Here is a 21,280-nt window from a genome sequence, read left to right as displayed (position 1 = left end):
TGATTAAATAATGTTATTTTGTTTTTGAATAGTGTAAACTTGCAACCATGTAGTAAATTCATTTGTCTTTTCCAATCTAGAAAATGTGTCATGTAAATTTGCCAAAACTTCATATTCGAATACAGTGACCAAATCTTGAATTTTGATTGTAGCTTTCGAACTAGTGGAATCTAATTCAATGGAAGTTGTCGAAGTAGATGCTGTATCCAGTGTTGATGATGAACTCTCCGTAACAGTTTTCTTTAAAGTGTGAAATGATTTTTTGGTGTTTGACGAAACATTCAATTCGAAAGATCCAACTGGTGATAAATACTCCTTTTCCACATCAATCATTTGTTGCAATGTGAGTGCTCTATTCGATTTCGTTTTCAAATCTTGCAAAACGAGGAAGAAATTGTAATTTTCCAATGAAAGTTCTTTCACAGTATATTCTCTCATAATCTTTTTGAAATCGTCATGTTTCATATATTCCTCAAATTTGGTAGCAAATACTGATTCATTACTTTCATTCTTCCAACTGGTCAATCTATCAATAGAATATTTCACAATACATTGTCCTCCAGATATGAAACAACAAAATAAAAATATCATAGTTCTAAGGAAATACGAAAGATGTCTGTTCAGTGATCCAACAGTTCCAATCAAGATGATTAAAATCAAACAAAGTGAAAGTAACATCATATCGATTCGAACTAGGAATGGATCATCGAAAAAGAGCATGTAGGCAATTCCCTTTTCTCTCCACCTTTTACGGTTGATTATTCCATCAATTGATATTACAACAAGTCCAATAATACAACAAATTCCAATGTAACAGGCAAGTGCAATGTTAAATATTAACTTTTTAGGTTGAGAAACATCCAAAGTAACTGAGCTATAAGGTAAAGCAAAGATGAATGAGAGGAAAAATGGAATTACTACGGTCAAAATTAATCCTGGAATTGTTCCACTTAATCGAGCGTTGACTTGCTTTGATTTTGAAAATAGATTATACAAATTTCTCAAATAATAGAGTCTGGAATAGGTTGCTATTTGGCTTAATAGTACAAAAGTCAATAGTAATCCAATAATGGTAACTAGAACATTCGAACACATTAGTTCCAAACTATCTGAAAGTGCAAATTGAAAATAGAGAAGTACAATTGGAAGAAACGGAATCGCCATTCTTCTTTTGATAGAAGGTTGAGTATATACCCCAGAAAATATCAAGAGAATTAAATAGGAAAGCACAATTATTGCTTGTGGAATATTCCAATAGTCAACTTGTGAAAATTCCAAATCATATCCACAAAAATCACTCATGCACACTGAACATGTGGAAGGGAGAAGTTGAGACTCAAAATCGGTTTGATTAGTTGTTGAATTAAAGTAATACGAAAGGTAAATATCATTTAGGATAATTTGTTGATTGTACTTGTTGAGTTGTTTGATTTCGAAATTATTCCACTTTCTTAGGAATGCAAGATCACTGCTTCTAATAAGGCTATCTGAATGAACTATTGAATAAGCATTAAATAAACTTGGCTCATATTCAAAACTCTGCATTAAACCATCACATGTTGGTTTCACATTCGAAAGTGTCAAATTTAAATCAGAATTACTTGCGTTCAGTTGTGCAACTGTATAGGGATATAGGTCAATAAACTCAAAGTCGCTTGTTTGAATTGCTTGATTAGATGGCTTTCTGTTACCAGTTGATTTCTTGAATATTCTAAACCTTTCCAAGAATAAGTTTCTATTAGCAAGAATAATATCAAAGTCTTCGAGAACATGATATCTAAAACATGATCCCTTCTCAATACTGTAAATTTTCACAATATTTGACTTGTAGAAGCTGTTACTCACACCGGTCCACAATTTGTTTAGTTTAGTTTCGGATGAAATAAATACTATTTTCAATGAATTCTGTTTCTTCATTACATGCTCTACATCCTCCATAGATGTAATATTATTCGACCTGCTAACATCCTTCCAAATTATTGCTGACATGTAATTATTAACGAAAGCAACTGACATGTTTACATTAACTTCGTCATAGGCATAGTATCGATAAGATGAAGGAAGCGCATTGATAGCACATGCAAGCACGATCAAGTGGAAGAAAACTAACACAAGAGTGTGTTTGATAGTATGTGGAGACATTTTGTTTTAGAGCTCAGTTCACTATGGTTGAGTAGGTTTTTTAAACGTTCAGTTTTCATTGTGTTTGAACTTGACGAATAGGGATACGACATGTCAATTTTGTAAAGCCTCCAGTTATGGTGAGTGGGATTTACTTGAGAGGAAATTTGAATAACTATTTTACAGGTTCAAAGAAGTGGGAACTTGGCAAATATAAGTTAAGGACTGCAAGTTTTTCTCAAAGCTTAAATTGTGAACTAATGAAAATTTCACTAGTTCATTTTGTGAACTATGAACATATTCAAGATGACACATCTCGTTTTTGAATTGCTCCCTGGCAATTCGAGATTGAACAGGATTATGATAGAAATAAGAATGAGAATGAGGCAATGATCCACTCAACTGGAAATCTCAAATATGATTAATTGGAATTGTTAAATTCAACATAAATTACTGATCAAAGTTTTCCAATTTTAGACCAGTTTGTATCATGGATTTGTTCATTTCCATTTACATCAACTTCTCTAAGGCTCTCCGATGCAATAACATACTCCAATGACTTATCTGTAACATTATTCCAAGACACATCTAAATATATCAATAATTTCATACATTGACAAATCAACTTGACATCTTCATCTGTGATTGATACACCAGCCAAATATAGCTTCTTAAGGTTTGTCAATTTGGTACATAAATATTGAGTACAAAGTGAGGTAATATTGTTTCTACTTAGTGAAAGAATTTTCAATTTGTTACCAATTTTCTCAGAAAATTCGTTAATTCCACTATCAGTAATTTGGTTATGGCCTACAAAGAGCTCTTGTAATTTAGGGAGATCACAAGCCATCATCAAACCTTCATCAGTCACATTGTTTGAGCTGATATTTAAATGTGTCAAGTTGGTTAAATTGTTAGAAATTAATTTAATCCCTTCCATAGTAATTTTTGCATTATTTCCAACGTCTAGATATGTTAACTGTTTCATCTTAGACAATCTCTTAATAGCACCGTCACAAATTCTGGTTTCATTCAAGGATAGATGACTTAAATTTGGAAATTTTTCACTAATAAACATGCAACCTTCCCATGTAATGCCATTGCTTGATAAATTGAGTTTTTGTAGCCCTTTAAAATTCACAATAGGATATATTCCATCATCACCTAAAAAACTACAGTCTGCAGCTGATAGAGATGTAATTCTAGTGAGCGGTCTTATTGGTAGTAAAGAATTAATTGGGTTTCCAGATATATTAAGATCTGTAAGTTGACTCATTTCACCAATTATTTGAAGGTGTTTTCTTCCGATATTTGAGTATCTAATAGAAAAAGTGGTCAAATTTTGTAATTCACTTATATATTCCACATTTTCATAACAAATTTCCTGCACCAAACCAACATCTAGTGATTTTAAATTGGGCAAATAATCGACAAGGGCTTCCATTTCATCCCCAACTTCTCCAATTAATTCTTCTAATGATTCAAATTTTGCAATAAGGCATGCATCACGATAAGAAAGACTGGTGTTTCCAAAATCCAATCCAATAATATTCTTTCGATATGTACAGAGAAATGTTTGTTGGTCGACGTTTTCATGGTCAGAAAACATTAGTTCCACAAATTTGCCCCACATTTCCTTATCAAATTCCAATGCAAATTTATATTCCGTGATGGCCAACCGATACCACTGTTTAGAGAGTAAAAAACATTTCTTGATAACATTCATAGAATCTAAGTATTTTAAAATTGTCGCCACAATACCATCATCAAAACTTTTACATTGAGAATCTTGAGAATTGGTTGTTTGCTTTGTTTTCTTGCTTGGATTGATATCGGAGCAAGATGAGGTTTCCTCTGGCTCTCGTCTTTTCATTTTTTTTAAATTAAAAAAATTGAAAATCTCGATAAAACAATTACAACTTTCTATTGATTGCTCTAATGTTTGCTCTCACATGTTGATCAGCATCATCAACCTCTGATATGAAATCTTCCAAAAATTCACTCGAATCTGTAATGACTTGACCTGTCACTTCAGAAATATCCTTAATATCTGTAACAATATCGTACAAGTAATCTAGCTTTGCTTCCTTATCACTTTCCAATTTATCTCCGACAGTCTTTGGGTTGTACTTTTGGATGGTCCTGGCTGAAATATTTACAAGTTGAGTAGAATCTTTTGAGTAGAATTTGAATGGATCGTATCTGCTAGAGCAAAGCAATTGATTATCATCCTCTATGATTAGTGCTCTATTGGTATTTCTGATTTGTTCCACTATAAAAGGTGAGAATACTGATAGCACAACTATATCTACATCCAATTGCATAACGCTCATTTCGAATAAAAATGGATTAAAAATTTTCATTCCATTCAAGCTCTTGTAATCAAATTGCCTCAATATCACACGTGTTTGTTTGTCTCGAATCAAATCGATAGTCTTAGGTCCAATCACAGCAATAAATGATTCATCTTTGGAATGGTTATTAGATAAAACAATATTGAAACTTACAATGCTTCTCGTCTGAATTTCTCACCAGTACCTCAAAAGATAATGAATTAAAGTCCAAACTCCTCTCCCTTTGAATATCATCCCTAAATATGAGAGCTTCCTTTTCAATCTTTTTCCACTTGGAATAACTCCATAAGTTTTTAGCAAAACCTCCCCAAGACATTCCAGTCAGTAATCGACTTCCAAGTGAGTTATATGCCTTGATTGGCTCCAAATAATTCTCCTTTGTCTCTTTCAATTCTTTCGTTTGATAATTCAATTCATTAAGAGTATCTATATTAACTTCCTTTGTCTTTTTTGCTAGTCTAATCATTTGATCTTTCTCGTGTTCTATTCTATCCTTAACTGACATTTCTCCAATAATTGGAGTCTTTAATTTCTCTTTCCTTTTAGATTGAGTATGAGATTTCACTTCTGGTCTATCTTGTTTGATAGCAATTAATTTACAAGCCAATTGAGATGTTAATGACAGATAACTTGCATGCTCAATAATCGAAATGGTGTTTGCAATACTCTCCAATCCATAAAAGTAATGCTACAATATTCCAATTAATTAAATTGTAAACATCCTCTAATAATAAATGGAAACTTTACCTTTTCGGCTTCTTCTCTATTCGTTTTAATACATAGACATGGTTTCAACAAGTAATTCTCCCTTACAATCGAGCCGACATGTTCATATAGAACAACAATTGACAAATCCTTATCCTTATCCGACAAGACTTTTGAATTCTCTTCTGTTGCTGTTGTACTTTCTTCACTATTTGATGAATTATTACTTGATGATGATCCGATAATTGATGTTGACCAATTCTTGAGTGATGATCCACTTGATGATGAAACTTTAATCATTGGATTGATTGTTGCTTCCCTTCCTTCAAAATACAAGAAATCAAAGGCTATGTACAAGGTTCCTACAATGTGATTAAAAGCCTTTTTCCAATAGTAAACGTTTGGAATGGCTAACAAATAGGGAAAGGGTATTGTCTCTCCAATTGTTGGCTGTTGAGACATTTTTCTAATTATAAATTGTTTTTCTTATTAGATAGATAATTGAATTATTAATAATAACGATCGTGATGGGGTTGATGTAATTGTTGAATGTCTGCACGAATAGGAGAATGGAACGAAAGAAGAAGTTGATCCACTCTTAGAAGAGAATGATGTTCATCACGTTTGGTAGTGATGTGAATTCATCAGCTGTTGATTGCAATAATAGTAAAATTGATTAATTATAATAATTTAAATTAAATTAATTTTAATATATTGTATACAACAATAATGACGATCATGAATTAATATGAACGTCAAAATTATCAAAGGGAAGGTAATATGGAGGGAATTGAAATTGGGAGATTGGAATGTTTTGATAAATTAAATTATGGTGATGGAGGAAATAATTTAGTTCTTGCTTGGCATGAGCATGTGAACAAAAGTAGCATAGTTAAGGTTACCATTGTCATCAACTTCAGCATCACGGAGCAAATCATCAACTTCAGCAGCAGACAACTTTTCACCTAATGTTGTCAAGACGTGTCTCAATTCAGAAACTGGGACAAAACCAGTACCGTCTTTATCAAAGATACGGAAACAATCTTTAACATCTTGTTCGTTATCAGCCTTGAAAGTGTACTTTTCCAAAAGAGTTTTCAATGTTTCAAAGTTGAATGAACCAGAGTTGGATGAATCAGCTTCAGGCTTCAAATTTTCAACTTCAGCATTGGTTGGGTTCTTACCACAACAACGGAGGAGAGTACCAAGATCAGAAATTTGAATCTTTCCATCACCGTCTCTGTCATAGAGATTGAAAGCATCTTGGGCATCAGAAAGTTGTTCTTGGGACAATTTTGGCATTGTGTATATTCTTTTATTGTTGTTGATGTATTTTTTTTGATGAGTGAATTTTTGATGTTTAATTTCCACAACCAATCAATCTTTTGGCGCGAAAAGATGTGCTTTCGATTGGCGCCTAATTTTACTACAACTATTTTAGAAATTGTCTTTTCAATTAAAAAAATTCCTTTACCTTAACGTTCCTATTTTCATTTCAAAAAGAGGGAAATTTACATCATCAACAATATTAAAATTGGGTTTATTATTAATTGGAACAAATTGTAATGGATACATCAAATGAATCATTGTTGGAAAGGGATGGTAGTTTTCTAACTGCTGAAAAGTATTTGGATGAGAGAATGTTTGTCAATATTCTGGGGTTTCTCAAAATTGATAATGAAGAGGAACGAGAGGAAATATTCACTTCGGAATTACCTGCTGAAGTTTTGGATGACAAATTTACCTTCATCAGAATGGAAGAACCAATTCAAAGATCGAAATCTGTTTGCTCTTCGCCAACATCTCCTCAGAAAGTTGAGCAGAAACCTCCCCGAATCACCAAACCAACCATGAAGGAAATATTGGATGGAAGTTATAATAAGAAAATTCAAAAGGAGGCATTGAAGAGAAATCCAATTTTGCTCTTATCAAAGAATACATCAGATTTGTCTCTTGAGGATGAACCTACAATGTCAATTGAGGAAATTGTTGAAGCAGAAATTGTATGTTTTTATTTTCAAGGAATAGAATTCAACAATTTTTTGATATTTAGAATGTAGAACTTGAAAGGTTAAAATCAAAAAAGAAGATAGAAATTGAGAAAGAAATTGCTCAAAATACCATCTCTGGTGAGAGCCCAGAGAAGGAAGAGAAGGAAAATATAATATACTTTACTGAGGATCCGTACAGATTCATTAAAAACAAGAGGGAATCTCAAACAAGAAATGATGGAAAGAAAAAGTATGCACAAAGAGAGGAGATTGGAACTATCAAATCGGTGCTGTTGAATCAATTTGAATTGACAAATGTTCTTACACACCAATTGAATGAATTGAAAAGGAAGAAACAATAGTTTATTTTTGTTCAATTCGTTCAATATTGGATGAGCACCCAGGTCAAAACCTCGACCGTTCAAAGAGATTGCTCATTCGATTTCAAAAGTATTTTCAAGCTGATAATACCAATTAATGGAGAACCTAACGTGTTATGATTTGTTTGTTGTTCTTGAATGATTAATTCAATTCTGTTGAAACAGCACCTGATTGAGAATTGCTTTTCCATGATGTAATTAATGATTGAATCTCCTTATTAGATGATTTTAGCCTTTCAAAGACATCTTTCATATCATTCATGCAATGTTCCTGTATCGATTGGAACAAATCTCTAGATATTTCATCACTATTTTCTACAATAGATTTCAATTCTTCACCTCTTTGTTCAATCTTTGGCATATTCAATTCATAGGGAGAGTCCTTCTTGAGATAGGAATTGATTATTCTCATAGCAAGCTTCTTTCTTGTGGCAAGCTTTTTCAATTTTTTGTAATCTTGAATATCTCGATAACACAAAATACTCTCCGTGCAATAACTTCTTCTTCCAAAATCCAATAACACATCAAATGTTTTCTTCTCACTCAAAATTCGTTCCAAATCTGATTTCTCTTCCACCTTATCCACATTCTGATTAAAATTGGAATCTTTCCTATCCTTTCTAATTGCATAAATGATAGGCAATATGGTACAAATGAAATTGTCAATCAACAAGTAATAAAATATAACATTAGCGTAAGGCCACATGTAATCAATCATTGTATCAAAATCATGCAATTGACTCAGCACAATAAATAGAATTCCAACCAATATCTGGAAGATCAATTGCACAAACGTTTCCTTCTTGATATTCCAAGTGTCACGATCTGATTTGAAAAGTAAAATTAAAAACGAAACCTCAAAAACAATAAGAATCAAACACAAAATGGCAATGATAAGAACAGCGGTGATGGTTACTGAACAACCAACTGTGAAAACTAACATTCCTCCTTCTATGAGAAAGATTCTCTTCTTTTCTGGATTAGGATCATTCGAATAGGCAGCTTCCTCAATGACTCCAAACAGTAACCAAGTTCCAATACTCAATGCAAAACCAGTCAAGTAGGCAATAGTCATGATTTTCTTTCCAGAAAGAAACTCGTAGACTTTCAATAGACGAAAGTCTTTCTTTTGTGAGAGATCTGAGATTCTAGTTGAATTTGTGAATTCGTCTTCTGGTTCTTCCATCGCAATCTTGAGAGCAGATGTGGACAATATTGATGAAGTATTGTCCATATCAGAAATCGCTGAATTAGAAATAGTGAGAGAGGATGGAGGAGTGGCTTTGGTTAATTCACTTTCTTTTGGTTTAGTTTGTGGGTCCTTCTTTGGAATTTCTTCAAAAAGTTTAGTTTTGAGCAAGTTCAACTAGAATTTCCAAATGTCCAATCATTATCATCATGATATCCAATAAAATATCATAAATTTAAATCATCAATTTCATGATTTTCAATTCGAATAAATTTGAAACTAACCTTGTACAAGAAGAAAGCCCTCGTACATCTCAATGTGATTGGTAAAATCATTGTAGGAGGAAATAAAAAGTAACTAAATGTATAAAGTGCACATGGGAAGATTTTCCGACCAACTAAAAACCTAATAGAACCCAACAAGACATAAACCACAGTTGACCAGCTGGCCATTACCATATATACAGGATTTCTGGCCACAATGAAACCATTTTTTCTCTTCCATATAATAAGAACGAGACTGGCCACTAATTGCACAACATACACCACCAGAAATGTCAAGGCCGTGCCAAATGTCGACCACGTGTCAGGACATAGACCATTAGAAAATACAGGAACTTTTTCTCTACTCAATCCTTCAATTTCAAAGAGAGGAAGTTGGCAGTACAACAGCGTCATGTTATCCAAGGTTCTATTCAGGGACGGAATATAAAGATCCAAAGGTGTTGTTGCCATTTTTTTTTGAGATTCCATACAGTTGTGAGATGATGTTTGATTTCTAGCACTGCTTTAATCGTCAACATGATGCTGCAGTTGCTAGCCATGCAATTATTTTCTCTCTCCAGTAATAGTACCAAGTTCAAACTTTTGTGCGATTTCGAGAAACAAGTAGATTAAGAAGTTTCAAAAGTTTTCAGTCAGTGACAATACGTAATTGTTGAAATTTGAACTATTCAAATATTTTGTTTATTTATTTTATTGTATTTATGAAATCAGAACATGTTAAAATGGCAAAAAACGTCACTGATTCTCAAAGCAACTCGGTTGGCATGAAAATAAAAAATTTCTGATGGCTCGCCACGTTACCGTCTCGGGAGGAATCGAACCTCCGTCAATGGATTCAAAGTCCACTATGCTACCATTACACCACGAGACGAGCACATTCATAAAAAAATAAAAGTATTAATATACCCACTATTTTTAACACTTGTGAATCTTGGAATTAGTTTTACTCGTAGAGTTTCAATAGTGAGTAGTTCTCTAGATATCCATAACAACTGAGGCTATTGTTCAAGCTGATTAATTATTTGTTGAGGATTAGTTTGTTATTGATTAGAATGGGAACATTGAGGTCCCTTAGAAAAAACTCAAAAAAACGTCTGCAACGCCAAGCGAAGCACTAGCCGAGCCGTTAAATACTAGTGAAGAGATTGGGGGTGGTAGATAAGAAGATCGATGAGAATAATAATTCCTTAAACAAGTTGTATAAGTTAGAGATGTAGGTTTATTGAATGAGATGATGTTGCAGGATAGATTTGAAAGGCAGTACGGAAGAAACTTCAAAGTAGGTGGAGAATTTTAATATCACCAATAATAAAATTGATGCAATGGTAAATAGTATTCAATTACATAGTCAGAAACATACTAAGTACTATTTTTCTTTATGATTCAATTTGTTATTCCCAATACTATCATTAGAACTCATGGTCTGTGACCTGTACGAAGGATCAGAGCAGCTATTTGAATAACCAAATCTAACACACTGTTAAATCAGAATTAACTCTTTAAATAGTTTTTGCAATGTTGCATGCATTTTTACTCAACACCTCAGTTCATTCCATTACAAACATATATTCAACTAGGAAAAATCCAAATCAATTTCCATTGGTGGTCTCTTGAACGAAAAGATTATCTTCCGTTCCCTTTTTTTTGAAAGTTGACTTTGAAACGGGAGAAATGGTTTGTAAGTTTACAAAACGTTATTCAATCTTTCCAGTTTCGAGAACAGTAGAGTTACTTGAGAATTGGCAAGAAACATTGCAAAGAAAAATGGCTAAATGGTTTAGTGTAATATTGAGTTTCGTATTGATTGTTTGTTGGTTGACTTGTCTTTCTCATGCCACAACTCCAGTACTCAGCTCAAGACACGAAGATGGTGGTGATTTGACCATCACTATTGATTTATCAATTGGAAAGAAAAGATCAGTTTCACATGTAAAAAAAGAAACAAATCAAGATGGTCAACCAAAGATTGATTCACTTTCAAAGAAGGCTGCTTCAATTATTGAAATTTCTGTTTCTTCCAAGGATGCGACTCAAATATCTGAAGACATATTGATTCTAGCTAACGAAATTAGAAATGTAAGTTGATCCTCTTCTGTTAATAACAATTCTAATAATGTTTCGAATAGATTGCTAACATGATTCCTTCCAATCAATTGAAAGAGCAAAAAGATCTTAAAGATCAATTGACTGTTATTGTTTCCAACCTCTTCCAACAAGCAGAAACTCCAAAAGCTTTGTTATTGGAATCATCTCTCGCTCTCGTTGCTCAACAAAAGAAACAACAAGAACAATCAGACAATCAGCTCCAACTCTTTCATTATTAGAAACTAAACGAAACAAACTTGGAGCTGAAACCCTCATCATCCCAACAAGTCCTCTCGATTGGGTCGCACTCGGCCTAAACGTTGTCGACGATATTGGAACCTACTCACAGAAATTCAACAAAGTTGGAGAATTCATGAGTGGACCAGTTGCTAAAAAACTTGAAAAGTGGAATATGAAATCTTTGGCTAGCATTTCCAAAAACACAGGTGGTTCCATTAGTACCTATTCTAAAAAGTTGGAGCCATATGAGCAGAAGGCTGCCAAGTTTATTGCACCAGTTGTCAAATCAAAAAGTTTCCAAGTTGTCAAGAAATCTGTGAATGTTGTAAGTGGAGTTTTGGGAATTCATGGCGGATTGAAATCTTTGCATTTGATTAAAGGAGGAGGTGTCAAGTTGCCAACCAATTTTGCTGCTTTGAAGAAATCTCTCTCAACTTCTGTTGCTCAATCAAAAAAACTCATTCAAAATGCCAAGACCTTTGTAAATTCTAGTGGAAAGTTGACGAAAGTTGTTGGAGCTTCTAAACAAGCTTTGAAAACTGCTGGAAGAGTGGCAAAGATGAATGCTGTTACATTCAAGAGAATGTCAACTTGGAATAAGATTAAACATGTTGATGGATTGAAGGGTGCCTATGATTCTGTGAATGATTTCAAGACTGATTATTCGAATGTCAAGAAGTATGTTGCTAACAGATCTAAAAAGAATCAAGCAAGTGGTACCAATAAGAAACAACAAGTTTCTTCTAGAAATAATAGTAGAAACAGCAGAAACACTAAGAACAATTCTAACAGAAACAATGTAGTTTCTTCCAGAAGTACAAGCAGTAGAACCAATAATAATAGCAACAGAAAGAATACAAATTCAAGAAACACAGTAGGTCAAAGATCAAGAAGCAGTTCAGGACGAAACTCTTCAAAGCCTTCTTCCCAAAGAAAAGTTTCCAAATCTAATTCCACTAAAAAGAAGGGTGGCGGTTAATAAATGATATCTATTTTCCACAGTTTATTATATTTCAATGAATTTTTCAATTTAATTCAATATCAATTACTGAATTCCTTTGAAATGGTTTATTCCCAATTTGACAGTAAATAGAACGTAGTGAGTATAATTCTTTCCTATCGCATAGAAAATATTGGGAGCTATAAAATAATCCGTCAAGCGCAAGCACAAATCTAAATGGAGACATTTCAGAAATACTATTTAATTTTGAATGTTTCACAAATATTCGAAATTAACAACAACAAAACAAACAAATGTCTACTCTTGTACTCTTCTTCCACGAAAGATTTGAAAGCTCTCAAGCCAATCGTTCAATGATAAAGGCCTTGTCAACTCTTGACAATATTGAAATTATCAACATGCATCAATTATTTACTGAGAATGGTAACAAGTTTGATTCCAATTCTGATATTCAAAGACTGTTGAATGCAGATAGAATTATCTTCCAATTTCCAATCCAATGGTACTCAATGCCAGCTTTCATGAAACAATGGATTGATGAAACCTTTACAAGAATGTACTATATTCGTTATGGAGAGGAAGGATTGAAATTGGAGGGTAAGCAATTATTGATCTCTGTTACTGCTGGCAATTTTGAGGAGGCTTACACTCCACAAGGTCAGAATTTGATTCCACTCAATGACTTGTTGAATCCATTGAAAGCTCTCGCTCACAGATGTAAATTAGAATGGAACGAACCATTCATTACTTATCGTGCCAATAAGAAATCAGTTGAAGAATTGGAAGAAAGTGCTGAACAATATCGTCAATTTGTTGCCAAATGGATTGAAAAGTGTTAACTCATCAAATCTTTGAAAAACAAACTATTGAAAAATTAAACACTTTATTATTTAGTATTCCATATACTTTATATTCATTGTTTTAAGGTTATGAATGGCTACGGCCATATCACGATGAATGCACCTCATCCCGTCCGATTTGAGAAGTTAAGCATCGTCGAGCCACATCAGTACTGAGGTTGGAGACAACTTGGGAACCTGTGGTGCTGTAGTCTTTTTACCTTAATAGCTATGATGGATTCTAAAAATGTTAAAGGTTGTTTTGGGCTGTCTGTTCTCATGATAATAAGGATAATTTATTTTGGTTATTTACAATTTATGTGATAGATGACTATGAGTAAACTTGGTTTAGAAACATTTTCTGTGAACAATTGCACAGCCAGCATCTTCATATTCCTCTGCAGATATCCACATAGATTGAAAGGTTGATAATGAGGAAAGAATACTACCACCAATCCAAACTGAATACTTTCTTTCAGGTGGAGCAACAACTTTAATCTTCATCGAGGCTGGAGCCATAGCTGTCAATTCCTTGTTCATTCTCTCAGCAATTCCTTCAAACATGGTTGTACCACCTGAAAGAACAACATTGGCATATAAATCCTTTCTAATATCAATATCACACTTTCCAATAGAATTGAAAGTAGTTTCGTGAACACCAGCAGCTTCCATTCCAATAAAGTTTGGCTGGAATAGAACTTCTGGACATCTGAATCTTTCGTTACCAACTGTGATAACGTTACCATCTGGTAATTCATATGAAGTATCAATGGATGAACTATCAGATGCTTTCTTCATTTCAGTTTCAAAGTCAAATGCAACATAACAAAGCTTTTCCTTAATATCTCTTACAATTTCACGTTCAGCACTGGTGTTGAAACTGTATCCACGTTCCATCAAGATCTTCATCAAGTAATCAGTTAAATCACGACCAGCTAAATCCAATCTTAAAATGGCGTGTGGCAAAGCATAACCTTCATAGATTGGAACAGTATGTGAAACACCATCACCTGAATCCAAAACAATACCAGTAGTTCTTCCAGAAGCATACAAGGACAAGACAGCTTGAATGGCAACATACATGGCTGGAACTCTAAAGGTTTCGAACATGATTTGTGTCATCTTTTCACGATTTGCCTTTGGATTCAATGGAGCTTCAGTTAACAAGACACCATGCTCTTCAGGTCCAACTCTCAATTCATTATAGAAAGTGTGATGCCAAATCTTTTCCATATCATCCCAGTTGGTGATAATTCCGTGCTCAATTGGATATTTGAGAGCGAGGATACCCTTCTTGGACATGGCTTCATCTCCAACATAGGCATCCTTGTTACCCATTCCAACCATAATTGACCTTTGTTTTGGTCTACCAATCAATGATGGGAAAACAGCACGAGGAGCATCTTCACCTGCGAAACCAGCTTTACACATTCCAGAACCATTGTCAATAACGAGAGCTTGATGTTCTTCCATTTTGTTTTTAGTATTTACTTGTGTTTTTGAGTCTTTTGTTTTGAATTTGTTTAGAAAATAGCTCAACTATAGCCCTGGATTTATAGAGTTTAGAATAGAGTTTGTCTTACAGAGATGCACCTCATGTCTTAGTACCATTGTTCAATGTTCCTTGACCTCAACTTGAATTCAATTTACAGTAAAATGTTACATCTCATTCTGTTTTAGTAAATTCCAAACTGTCGATTCTATTCTGAGTGAATTGACACTTGTGGAGAACCATGTATGTTGGTATAAACTAAATATAATCTAATTTGTGGAATTAGAAAACAAAGAGCTTGTTGAAATATATTCCAAACGTAACTTCAATGACTTTGCATGTTCTTTCCAATTACCTTTAAAATTGAAGAAACTTATCGAATGAAATATGTGTGAAGTTTTGTTCAAATAACTTAGACCAAGTTTAGTTCTGTCACTGTTGTTTTGACAATCAATGAAGAAATATATCAAACATTGTTAAACAATTATGTGAATAACAATCACACCCAGTCAGTGCATTTCACCATTTTTAACATGGACAAGAAGAATTGTTCTCCAACCAATAAACTTGTTTTAACAATTTCTATTTCCAGAAGCAAACAAACATTCCAATTTACACAAAAGCAAAAAAAAAAAAGCAAAAACACTATGGTCAGAACCAACGATGGAGCCAGAAAGAGAAGTCATCAAGTAATTAATGTTGACGATGATGACGATGAAGAATTCATTGAATTGGATACAATAGACGACGAAGAAGCAGATTCCGAAGTGATCAATGTTTATCATCATCAACAAGAATTCGAACCATCACGAAAAAAGATTAAATTTGAAGAATTTGATCAAGAAGCAATGGTTTCTGATGGCAACACTTCCGGTTCACCTTTCTATGCCAGTAATGAAAGTAGTAATGTATTCTGTTCGGATGTAGTTTCCAAGATTATGCAATATTTACCCTATTTTCAAACCATTCGCTTGATGAGTGTTTCGTCTGAGTGGAAACAAGCACAATGTGGAGTGACTATGGCCTACATTAAAGAAACGATCAAGAGTACTGTTCTGAAAAAGTTTATTGGTAGTCCATGCTTTAAGAATCTTGCCTGTTTGGATGTTCGTGCAAATTTGAAACCTAAAGCATGGCAATGGATATTCAAAGCATGTGTTAATTTGACTCATTTGAGAATAAGACATTTGAATTGTACAGTTCTTGGACCTGATGTACATAACACAAATTTGAGCAAATTGAAGACTATTGTAATTGACGATTGTTCATTTTCTCCTGGAAAAACAGCAGATCTCAAATATGCCATCAATAATCCATACTTGTACAATTTAAGAGTAGTATCTGTGAACAATATTGGACGTACGGTATATAAATCTCTTCTTTCTGTTAAAGAGAGATTGACAGAATTGAAATTGGAAAATATATCTACAAAGCTTGGTCCTTTTCCTTCATCCTTTGAAATATTTTCACTTACAAAATTGGATTTGAAATTTACCACTATACCAGTAGCTCAAATTTCATCCATAGTTACTGCCATTTTTTCAAACTCGAAATTTATTCAACTCACTCACCTACGTTTGAAAGCAAGCCCTTCTCAAGTTATCACACTTGCTGATACTACCACTACTATAGGTAAAGAATCCAACCTTGTCTATCTAAATATTGGAGGTTTTGGTGATGCATTTCTTGTACAATTGTTCAAGATGAAGATGGAAAAATTACAATATCTGTATATTGATAGGGTAGATAGCCCAGAAGTTTTTCAAGAGTTAGACAACAACTTGACTATATCCGGTTTGAAAACGTTAGCCATTCGTCACATACACGCAAACTGTCAAGAAGAACTTGTATCGATTCCAGAGAAATTTCCACAACTCGAGTTCCTTGAAATTAATCAATGTACTTATGTGGATGATATTGAACACTTATTAATTTATCCATATACACACTTGAAGAGATTATCCTTGAAATGGTCTATTGGAAAATTAATTAATACTGATATTGGAGTTGGTACAGCATTTGAAAATCTAGACAAATTGACCTTACATATTATACCAAAGACAACCATTGAAAATTACAAGACAATGTCAATCACTATGGATTCAGACTTTTCAAATATTAAGGAAATTATTTTGAACACTCCTATTACATCATTGGCTCGAGCAATGTATTCTGCTCCAATGAATAAGGTAACCAGGTTGGATGTCACCATTTATGATGCAGAAAGTGCACAAGCTTTGATTCAGAATACATCATTCGAAAAACTTCGTATTATCAGAGTGAGATATGATCCAGTTGTATTGGAATCTGGTTCACTTGATGCCATCATTAGAATATTTAAAAATCATAATCTGAAACTCTACTTTTATCATAATTCAAAATAAATATTCATTGGCTCGATTGGTTTCTGTCATTGTTTTGTCAAATTACTAATATGACAGTTGCTAATTCGAATCTCTTTCTTAAATTACCAATATTTACAATGTTGTAAAGAGTTTTGTAATAATTGACAGTGATGGGAAAATCTTTCGCAATCTTGCGAAGATGGCAGCTCACATGATCCAAAAGTGTCTTACATTCCTTAAATGGAACCTTGCTGAAACAAGTTCAACAAGGTGTACAACCCTTTGAATAGAATACAAAATATTTGAAACGAGATTACAAGAGCAAACTATTCGGTTTGTCTAGAGTTTTTCAAACCAACCGACAGATTTGGCATATAATTGGAATGTAGCCATATTTCTAAGGTTAAACGTCAACTTGTCGTTAGGCTCTTTTAGTACTTTCGTTCTGAAACAAAACGAATCAATAAGGAATTGTTATTACAAACAAAACAAAAAAACAAATGGATTCGACTCTTGCCGACTTTATTTTGGAAGACAATTGGGAAAGTGAATTGAACAGTCTATTCCCTCAAAACAATGAAGTCTTTCTTTTGTTTAATCAAGAACCATCCTTTAGTTTTGATTCGTCAATAGTTTCGTCTAGTAATGTAGAGTATTTTGAAAACCAATCCAGCGTCTTTTCTCCAATTCCGATTCAACAACAAACCGATAGTAGTACTAGTAGTATAACCCTCAATAATGTAGATTTACATTCTGAATTAATTTCATCCAATGAAAATGTTGCAGAACAGTGTTTACTTTCGAATAGCAACAATTCATTGATGAATCCTTTGCTAGTAGGCGAAACCATGACTCCACTCTTTGAAGAGCAATTACAATCCACAATTGCTGCAATTATCGAACAACCTTTTGCAAATCTCATTTTCGCAGCTCAACCAAATCCTCAACCTCCTCAACAGGAAGAAACTAAAAAGAAACGAAAGGAAATTTCCAGCTCGAACGAATTCTACGACCAATCGAAGAAGAGAAAGAAGGACAATACTTTTGCAATTAATCATTCAATCACAGTTTCGTCTGCTGGAGTTTCTTCCAGTGTATCCTCTAGCAATTCTAATACTCCAACCACTCCAACAGGTAGCAACTCAAAGAAAAAGTCAAATGCCAAACGAAAGGGTTGGTTAGAAAACATTTGCAGTTCCATCGATAAACCACCAGAAGAATTAGTCTTGCCACCAGTTGTTGGAAATGGCGGCAAAAAAACACTAAGATTCCACACTGTAAACTTTAAATAAATTGTTTCATTCATTCATGATCTACATAGCACAAGTATACTTCATGTATTGAAATCTATAAACTAAATTAATTTTACTTGTAAATTGTTATTTTTTGTGAAGTTGTTTCACAAACGAACATTTCTCCATTTTGCTCATTAATTACAATCCCATAAGGAGATTCAAGAGAAGTGATTTCCCTGAGGAGATTGAATTCTCTATCGAAAATGAACATTTTCCCACATCCATCTGAGATGTAGATTAGTTTTGTCTTTCTTTCATACCAAACACAATAGCAATCCTTAACTTGTACCAATTGAGTATCATTCGAATAGGTTTTAATGATCTCCCAAGTAGAAAATTGTGAATTAAATTTGAGAATGTGAAATACATCCAATCCACAAACAATCATTTCCTCATTTGGTGTAAAAATCAGGTCAACCATTCCCTCCTTCAAATCAACTATAATATCTGTACGTTCCACTCCTGTTTTCAAATCGAATACAAAAACTTTTGATTGATAATCAACCACATAAAGCTCAGTTTTAAAACATCTGACAGCCCAAACATGATCAAATTCCCTTTCAATCTTATAAATTGGTTCTCCAATTCTCTTTTCACTCAAAATCTTGCTAAAATCAAACTTTAAAACTTGATTATTTCGAGAGGAAATAATCAAATTCCACTTTCCTGAATGTTCTCTTTCCAAATCAATTCCATAAACTCCACATTCACATTCAATTCTCTCAAATATTGGTTTATGAGTGAGTAAATCATAAATTGCAATGTGATTATCACAACCAGTGACCAGATAATTAAATTCATAACAAATTGACAAATTAAAAGAATCGGAAGAAATGGAGTCAACAACTTTGAAATTTTGGAGAGAAAATGGCACGATTGGTTGATGGGAAAGTTTTTGCTTTAATTTTGTGAATAAATTGGAAATTGGATGAAGATCAGTAAGCGTGAGAGAAACAGAGTTTGATTCGTCCATTTTTTTTTGAAAATTTAAAAAATAATTCAATTTCACAACGAACTCTAAACTTTTGAAAGTATTAATATCTAGTATTATACATTTAATTTACAAAAAGTAATAGACTTTGATAATTCCATATTTTGCTGGTTTTTAAAAAAGTAAAAATTAAAAAAAATGACGAAAAAGCGAACACGATCACAAACTCGGAAAAAAGTAGAACCAAATTCTTCCTCTGATGATGAAGCAACAACTACTATTGATAGTACAAGTGAAGTTGGCTCCTCATCAACATCATCATCGGGATCATCAAGGAAAAAATCGGAATATTCGTAAGTTTAATACATGCATGAAGATCTATATTGAAAATTTAATAGAAATCAGATAAATAGATTGTTTTTTAAAAATTCAGTGTTGACTAGATTGGATTTGAATGTAGGTTGTTGAGGAAAGATTTACCATTTTTCAACATCATTGTGGAACTACTAGAAAATATTTTCGTATGAAGTGTACAATTCTTTGAGTGAGGAGAATCAAAAGAAATTATCAAAATTCTTGATTGAAAAGTACGATATGGATGAGAATGGCATTGCTAAAAAGACATTATTTTCAGATAGTGCATTTAAAAATTCGATTGATCAATTCGATTCATTACTCTCAGAAGGGTACCTTAATTCGTCGAAGAATTTTAAAGAGATTATCGAACATAATATTGAGAAAAATAACGAGAATGGATTTATTATTGAAGGAGTTGAACAGTATGTTTATTTTGTCTGTATTTTGAATATTTAATGGAATTAGATTTTGGGTTGATAATGCTGAAGATATTCGCACTTCATGGGTGAAAGATTTGTAGATATTTCAAAAATCATTGTAAATCTTGTAAAATAACTATGTACAATATTTGTTTATTAGAATTAATACAATTTATCTTCTTGTAATTTCAATTTTCATATTTTTGGAAGGTCTATTTACAACTCTGATATGACTAACAACTGGATCAACAGTTTCATCATTCAACAATCTAAACTTGTAGTTTTGAATAAGTTTAGCCAAAATCATACAAGCCTCCAACAAACTAAACTTCTTACCAATACATTGTCTTAATATTGTTAATATTACAAATTGAAATATCATCAATACTTACCTATTACCAAAACTGAAAGCCAAGAATGTTAAATTATGTTGAGATTCCTCTCTGAATTGTGGGTCAACAAATCTTTCTGGCATATAAGAGTTTGGTTCAGTCCAAATGTCTGGTCTCTTGTGAAGATATTGGAACATTGGGTTGATGGTAGTTCCTTTTGGAATTGGATAATCTCCAAGAGTAGTGTTTCTGTTTGCTTGACGAATAATTGCAGAAACTGGAGGTCTGTAACGAAGAGTTTCCATCAAAACAGCATTAACATAGTGCAACTTTTCGACATCCTCATAGGTTGGATCTCTTCCATTCAAAACCTCAGTAACTTCCTTAAATAACTTGTCTTGAATTTCTGGCTTCTTTGAAATTTCATAAGAAACCCATTGCATCACTATTAGGATGAGATGAGATACATTATCATGCAATCAAACTTACAAGTTGACGTCGTTTCATGGCCAGCAAGCACCATTATCATCGAATTACTCTTAACTTCACCATCTGTTAATAAGTTCTCAAGTACGTTGGCTTCTACAAGCAAACTCAAAATATCACTATATTCATCATCATTAGCTCCACTGATACGCTGCTTGACAGCTTCTCTTCTTTCATTGATAATTTTATCGAGAGTATTTCCACAATATTCAATAGCCTCAATAACTCCAGTGAATTTTCCAATTAAATTATATAAAAATGAATCAGCTTTCAAAAATCTTCTCATCAAAAGACCCTTAGCCATCATTAAATCCATAGACTCTCTGAATTTTCTACCTTCAGCATTATCAGAAAAGATACCAAAATCAATATTGAATCCAGCTTTTCCTAAAATGTCTATATTTTCTCTCTAAATATTGATTGAGTCGTCAACTGAAACTTACCAAGTGTAATATCAGAATAATCGCCAACAGT

General features: G+C 33.2%; 13 protein-coding genes and 1 non-coding gene across 14 annotated transcripts; 5 read left to right on the top strand and 9 right to left on the bottom strand.

Moving 5' to 3' along the window:
• Positions 1-3: 3 nt before the first annotated feature.
• On the bottom strand, positions 4-2,142 carry NAEGRDRAFT_66373 (uncharacterized protein; the record flags this gene model as incomplete). Its single annotated transcript, XM_002678254.1, has 1 exon — positions 4-2,142. The coding sequence occupies one exon, from the start codon at positions 2,140-2,142 to the stop codon at positions 4-6; it is 2,139 nt and encodes a 712-aa protein (XP_002678300.1).
• A 436-nt stretch (positions 2,143-2,578) lies between these two features.
• Positions 2,579-3,730, bottom strand: NAEGRDRAFT_66372 (uncharacterized protein; the record flags this gene model as incomplete). The annotated part of the gene is made up of 1 exon (XM_002678253.1): positions 2,579-3,730. One exon carries the CDS (start codon positions 3,728-3,730, stop codon positions 2,579-2,581), a length of 1,152 nt encoding a protein of 383 aa, XP_002678299.1.
• A 298-nt stretch (positions 3,731-4,028) lies between these two features.
• Positions 4,029-5,642, bottom strand: NAEGRDRAFT_79368 (uncharacterized protein; the record flags this gene model as incomplete). The annotated part of the gene is made up of 3 exons (XM_002678252.1): positions 4,029-4,588; positions 4,629-5,163; positions 5,223-5,642. The coding sequence occupies 3 exons, from the start codon at positions 5,640-5,642 to the stop codon at positions 4,035-4,037; spliced, it is 1,509 nt and encodes a 502-aa protein (XP_002678298.1). The 3' UTR covers positions 4,029-4,034.
• Positions 5,643-5,860: 218 nt separating this feature from the next.
• Positions 5,861-6,509, bottom strand: NAEGRDRAFT_36339 (uncharacterized protein). The gene has a single exon (XM_002678251.1). It carries the CDS (start codon positions 6,480-6,482, stop codon positions 6,030-6,032), a length of 453 nt encoding a protein of 150 aa, XP_002678297.1. The 5' UTR covers positions 6,483-6,509; the 3' UTR covers positions 5,861-6,029.
• A 236-nt stretch (positions 6,510-6,745) lies between these two features.
• On the top strand, positions 6,746-7,533 carry NAEGRDRAFT_66369 (uncharacterized protein; the record flags this gene model as incomplete). Its single annotated transcript, XM_002678351.1, has 2 exons — positions 6,746-7,183; positions 7,234-7,533. 2 exons carry the CDS (start codon positions 6,746-6,748, stop codon positions 7,531-7,533), a joined length of 738 nt encoding a protein of 245 aa, XP_002678397.1.
• On the bottom strand, positions 7,519-9,474 carry NAEGRDRAFT_79366 (RGS domain-containing protein; the record flags this gene model as incomplete). Its single annotated transcript, XM_002678250.1, has 2 exons — positions 7,519-8,917; positions 9,025-9,474. The coding sequence occupies 2 exons, from the start codon at positions 9,472-9,474 to the stop codon at positions 7,694-7,696; spliced, it is 1,674 nt and encodes a 557-aa protein (XP_002678296.1). The 3' UTR covers positions 7,519-7,693.
• Positions 9,475-9,824: 350 nt separating this feature from the next.
• On the bottom strand, positions 9,825-9,895 carry NAEGRDRAFT_t255. Its single transcript has one exon. It is a non-coding gene; the product is annotated as a tRNA-Gln (tRNA).
• Positions 9,896-10,788: 893 nt separating this feature from the next.
• Positions 10,789-12,328, top strand: NAEGRDRAFT_48300 (uncharacterized protein; the record flags this gene model as incomplete). Its single annotated transcript, XM_002678350.1, has 2 exons — positions 10,789-11,100; positions 11,459-12,328. The coding sequence occupies 2 exons, from the start codon at positions 10,789-10,791 to the stop codon at positions 12,326-12,328; spliced, it is 1,182 nt and encodes a 393-aa protein (XP_002678396.1).
• A 275-nt stretch (positions 12,329-12,603) lies between these two features.
• On the top strand, positions 12,604-13,149 carry NAEGRDRAFT_66365 (uncharacterized protein; the record flags this gene model as incomplete). Its single annotated transcript, XM_002678349.1, has 1 exon — positions 12,604-13,149. The coding sequence occupies one exon, from the start codon at positions 12,604-12,606 to the stop codon at positions 13,147-13,149; it is 546 nt and encodes a 181-aa protein (XP_002678395.1).
• Positions 13,150-13,497: 348 nt separating this feature from the next.
• NAEGRDRAFT_48298 (uncharacterized protein) lies at positions 13,498-14,622 on the bottom strand (the record flags this gene model as incomplete). Its single annotated transcript, XM_002678249.1, has 1 exon — positions 13,498-14,622. The coding sequence occupies one exon, from the start codon at positions 14,620-14,622 to the stop codon at positions 13,498-13,500; it is 1,125 nt and encodes a 374-aa protein (XP_002678295.1).
• A 648-nt stretch (positions 14,623-15,270) lies between these two features.
• Positions 15,271-17,040, top strand: NAEGRDRAFT_79365 (viral resistance protein). Its single transcript, XM_002678348.1, has one exon. The coding sequence runs from the start codon at positions 15,289-15,291 to the stop codon at positions 17,023-17,025; it is 1,737 nt and encodes a 578-aa protein (XP_002678394.1). The 5' UTR covers positions 15,271-15,288; the 3' UTR covers positions 17,026-17,040.
• A 446-nt stretch (positions 17,041-17,486) lies between these two features.
• On the top strand, positions 17,487-18,280 carry NAEGRDRAFT_57740 (uncharacterized protein; the record flags this gene model as incomplete). The annotated part of the gene is made up of 1 exon (XM_002678347.1): positions 17,487-18,280. The coding sequence occupies one exon, from the start codon at positions 17,487-17,489 to the stop codon at positions 18,276-18,278; it is 792 nt and encodes a 263-aa protein (XP_002678393.1). The 3' UTR covers positions 18,279-18,280.
• Positions 18,281-18,351: 71 nt separating this feature from the next.
• Positions 18,352-19,254, bottom strand: NAEGRDRAFT_66361 (uncharacterized protein; the record flags this gene model as incomplete). Its single annotated transcript, XM_002678248.1, has 1 exon — positions 18,352-19,254. The coding sequence occupies one exon, from the start codon at positions 19,252-19,254 to the stop codon at positions 18,352-18,354; it is 903 nt and encodes a 300-aa protein (XP_002678294.1).
• A 906-nt stretch (positions 19,255-20,160) lies between these two features.
• Positions 20,161-21,092, bottom strand: NAEGRDRAFT_32901 (uncharacterized protein; the record flags this gene model as incomplete). Its single annotated transcript, XM_002678247.1, has 3 exons — positions 20,161-20,335; positions 20,381-20,765; positions 20,810-21,092. 3 exons carry the CDS (start codon positions 21,090-21,092, stop codon positions 20,161-20,163), a joined length of 843 nt encoding a protein of 280 aa, XP_002678293.1.
• Between the last annotated feature and the right edge of the window lie 188 nt (positions 21,093-21,280).

Source organism: Naegleria gruberi (genome assembly GCF_000004985.1).
Source record: "Naegleria gruberi genomic scaffold NAEGRscaffold_18, whole genome shotgun sequence".
NCBI lineage: Eukaryota > Heterolobosea > Eutetramitea > Acrasida > Naegleriidae > Naegleria > Naegleria gruberi.
Note: the sequence above shows the minus strand (reverse complement) of the source record. Positions and strands in the feature narration are given on the sequence as shown.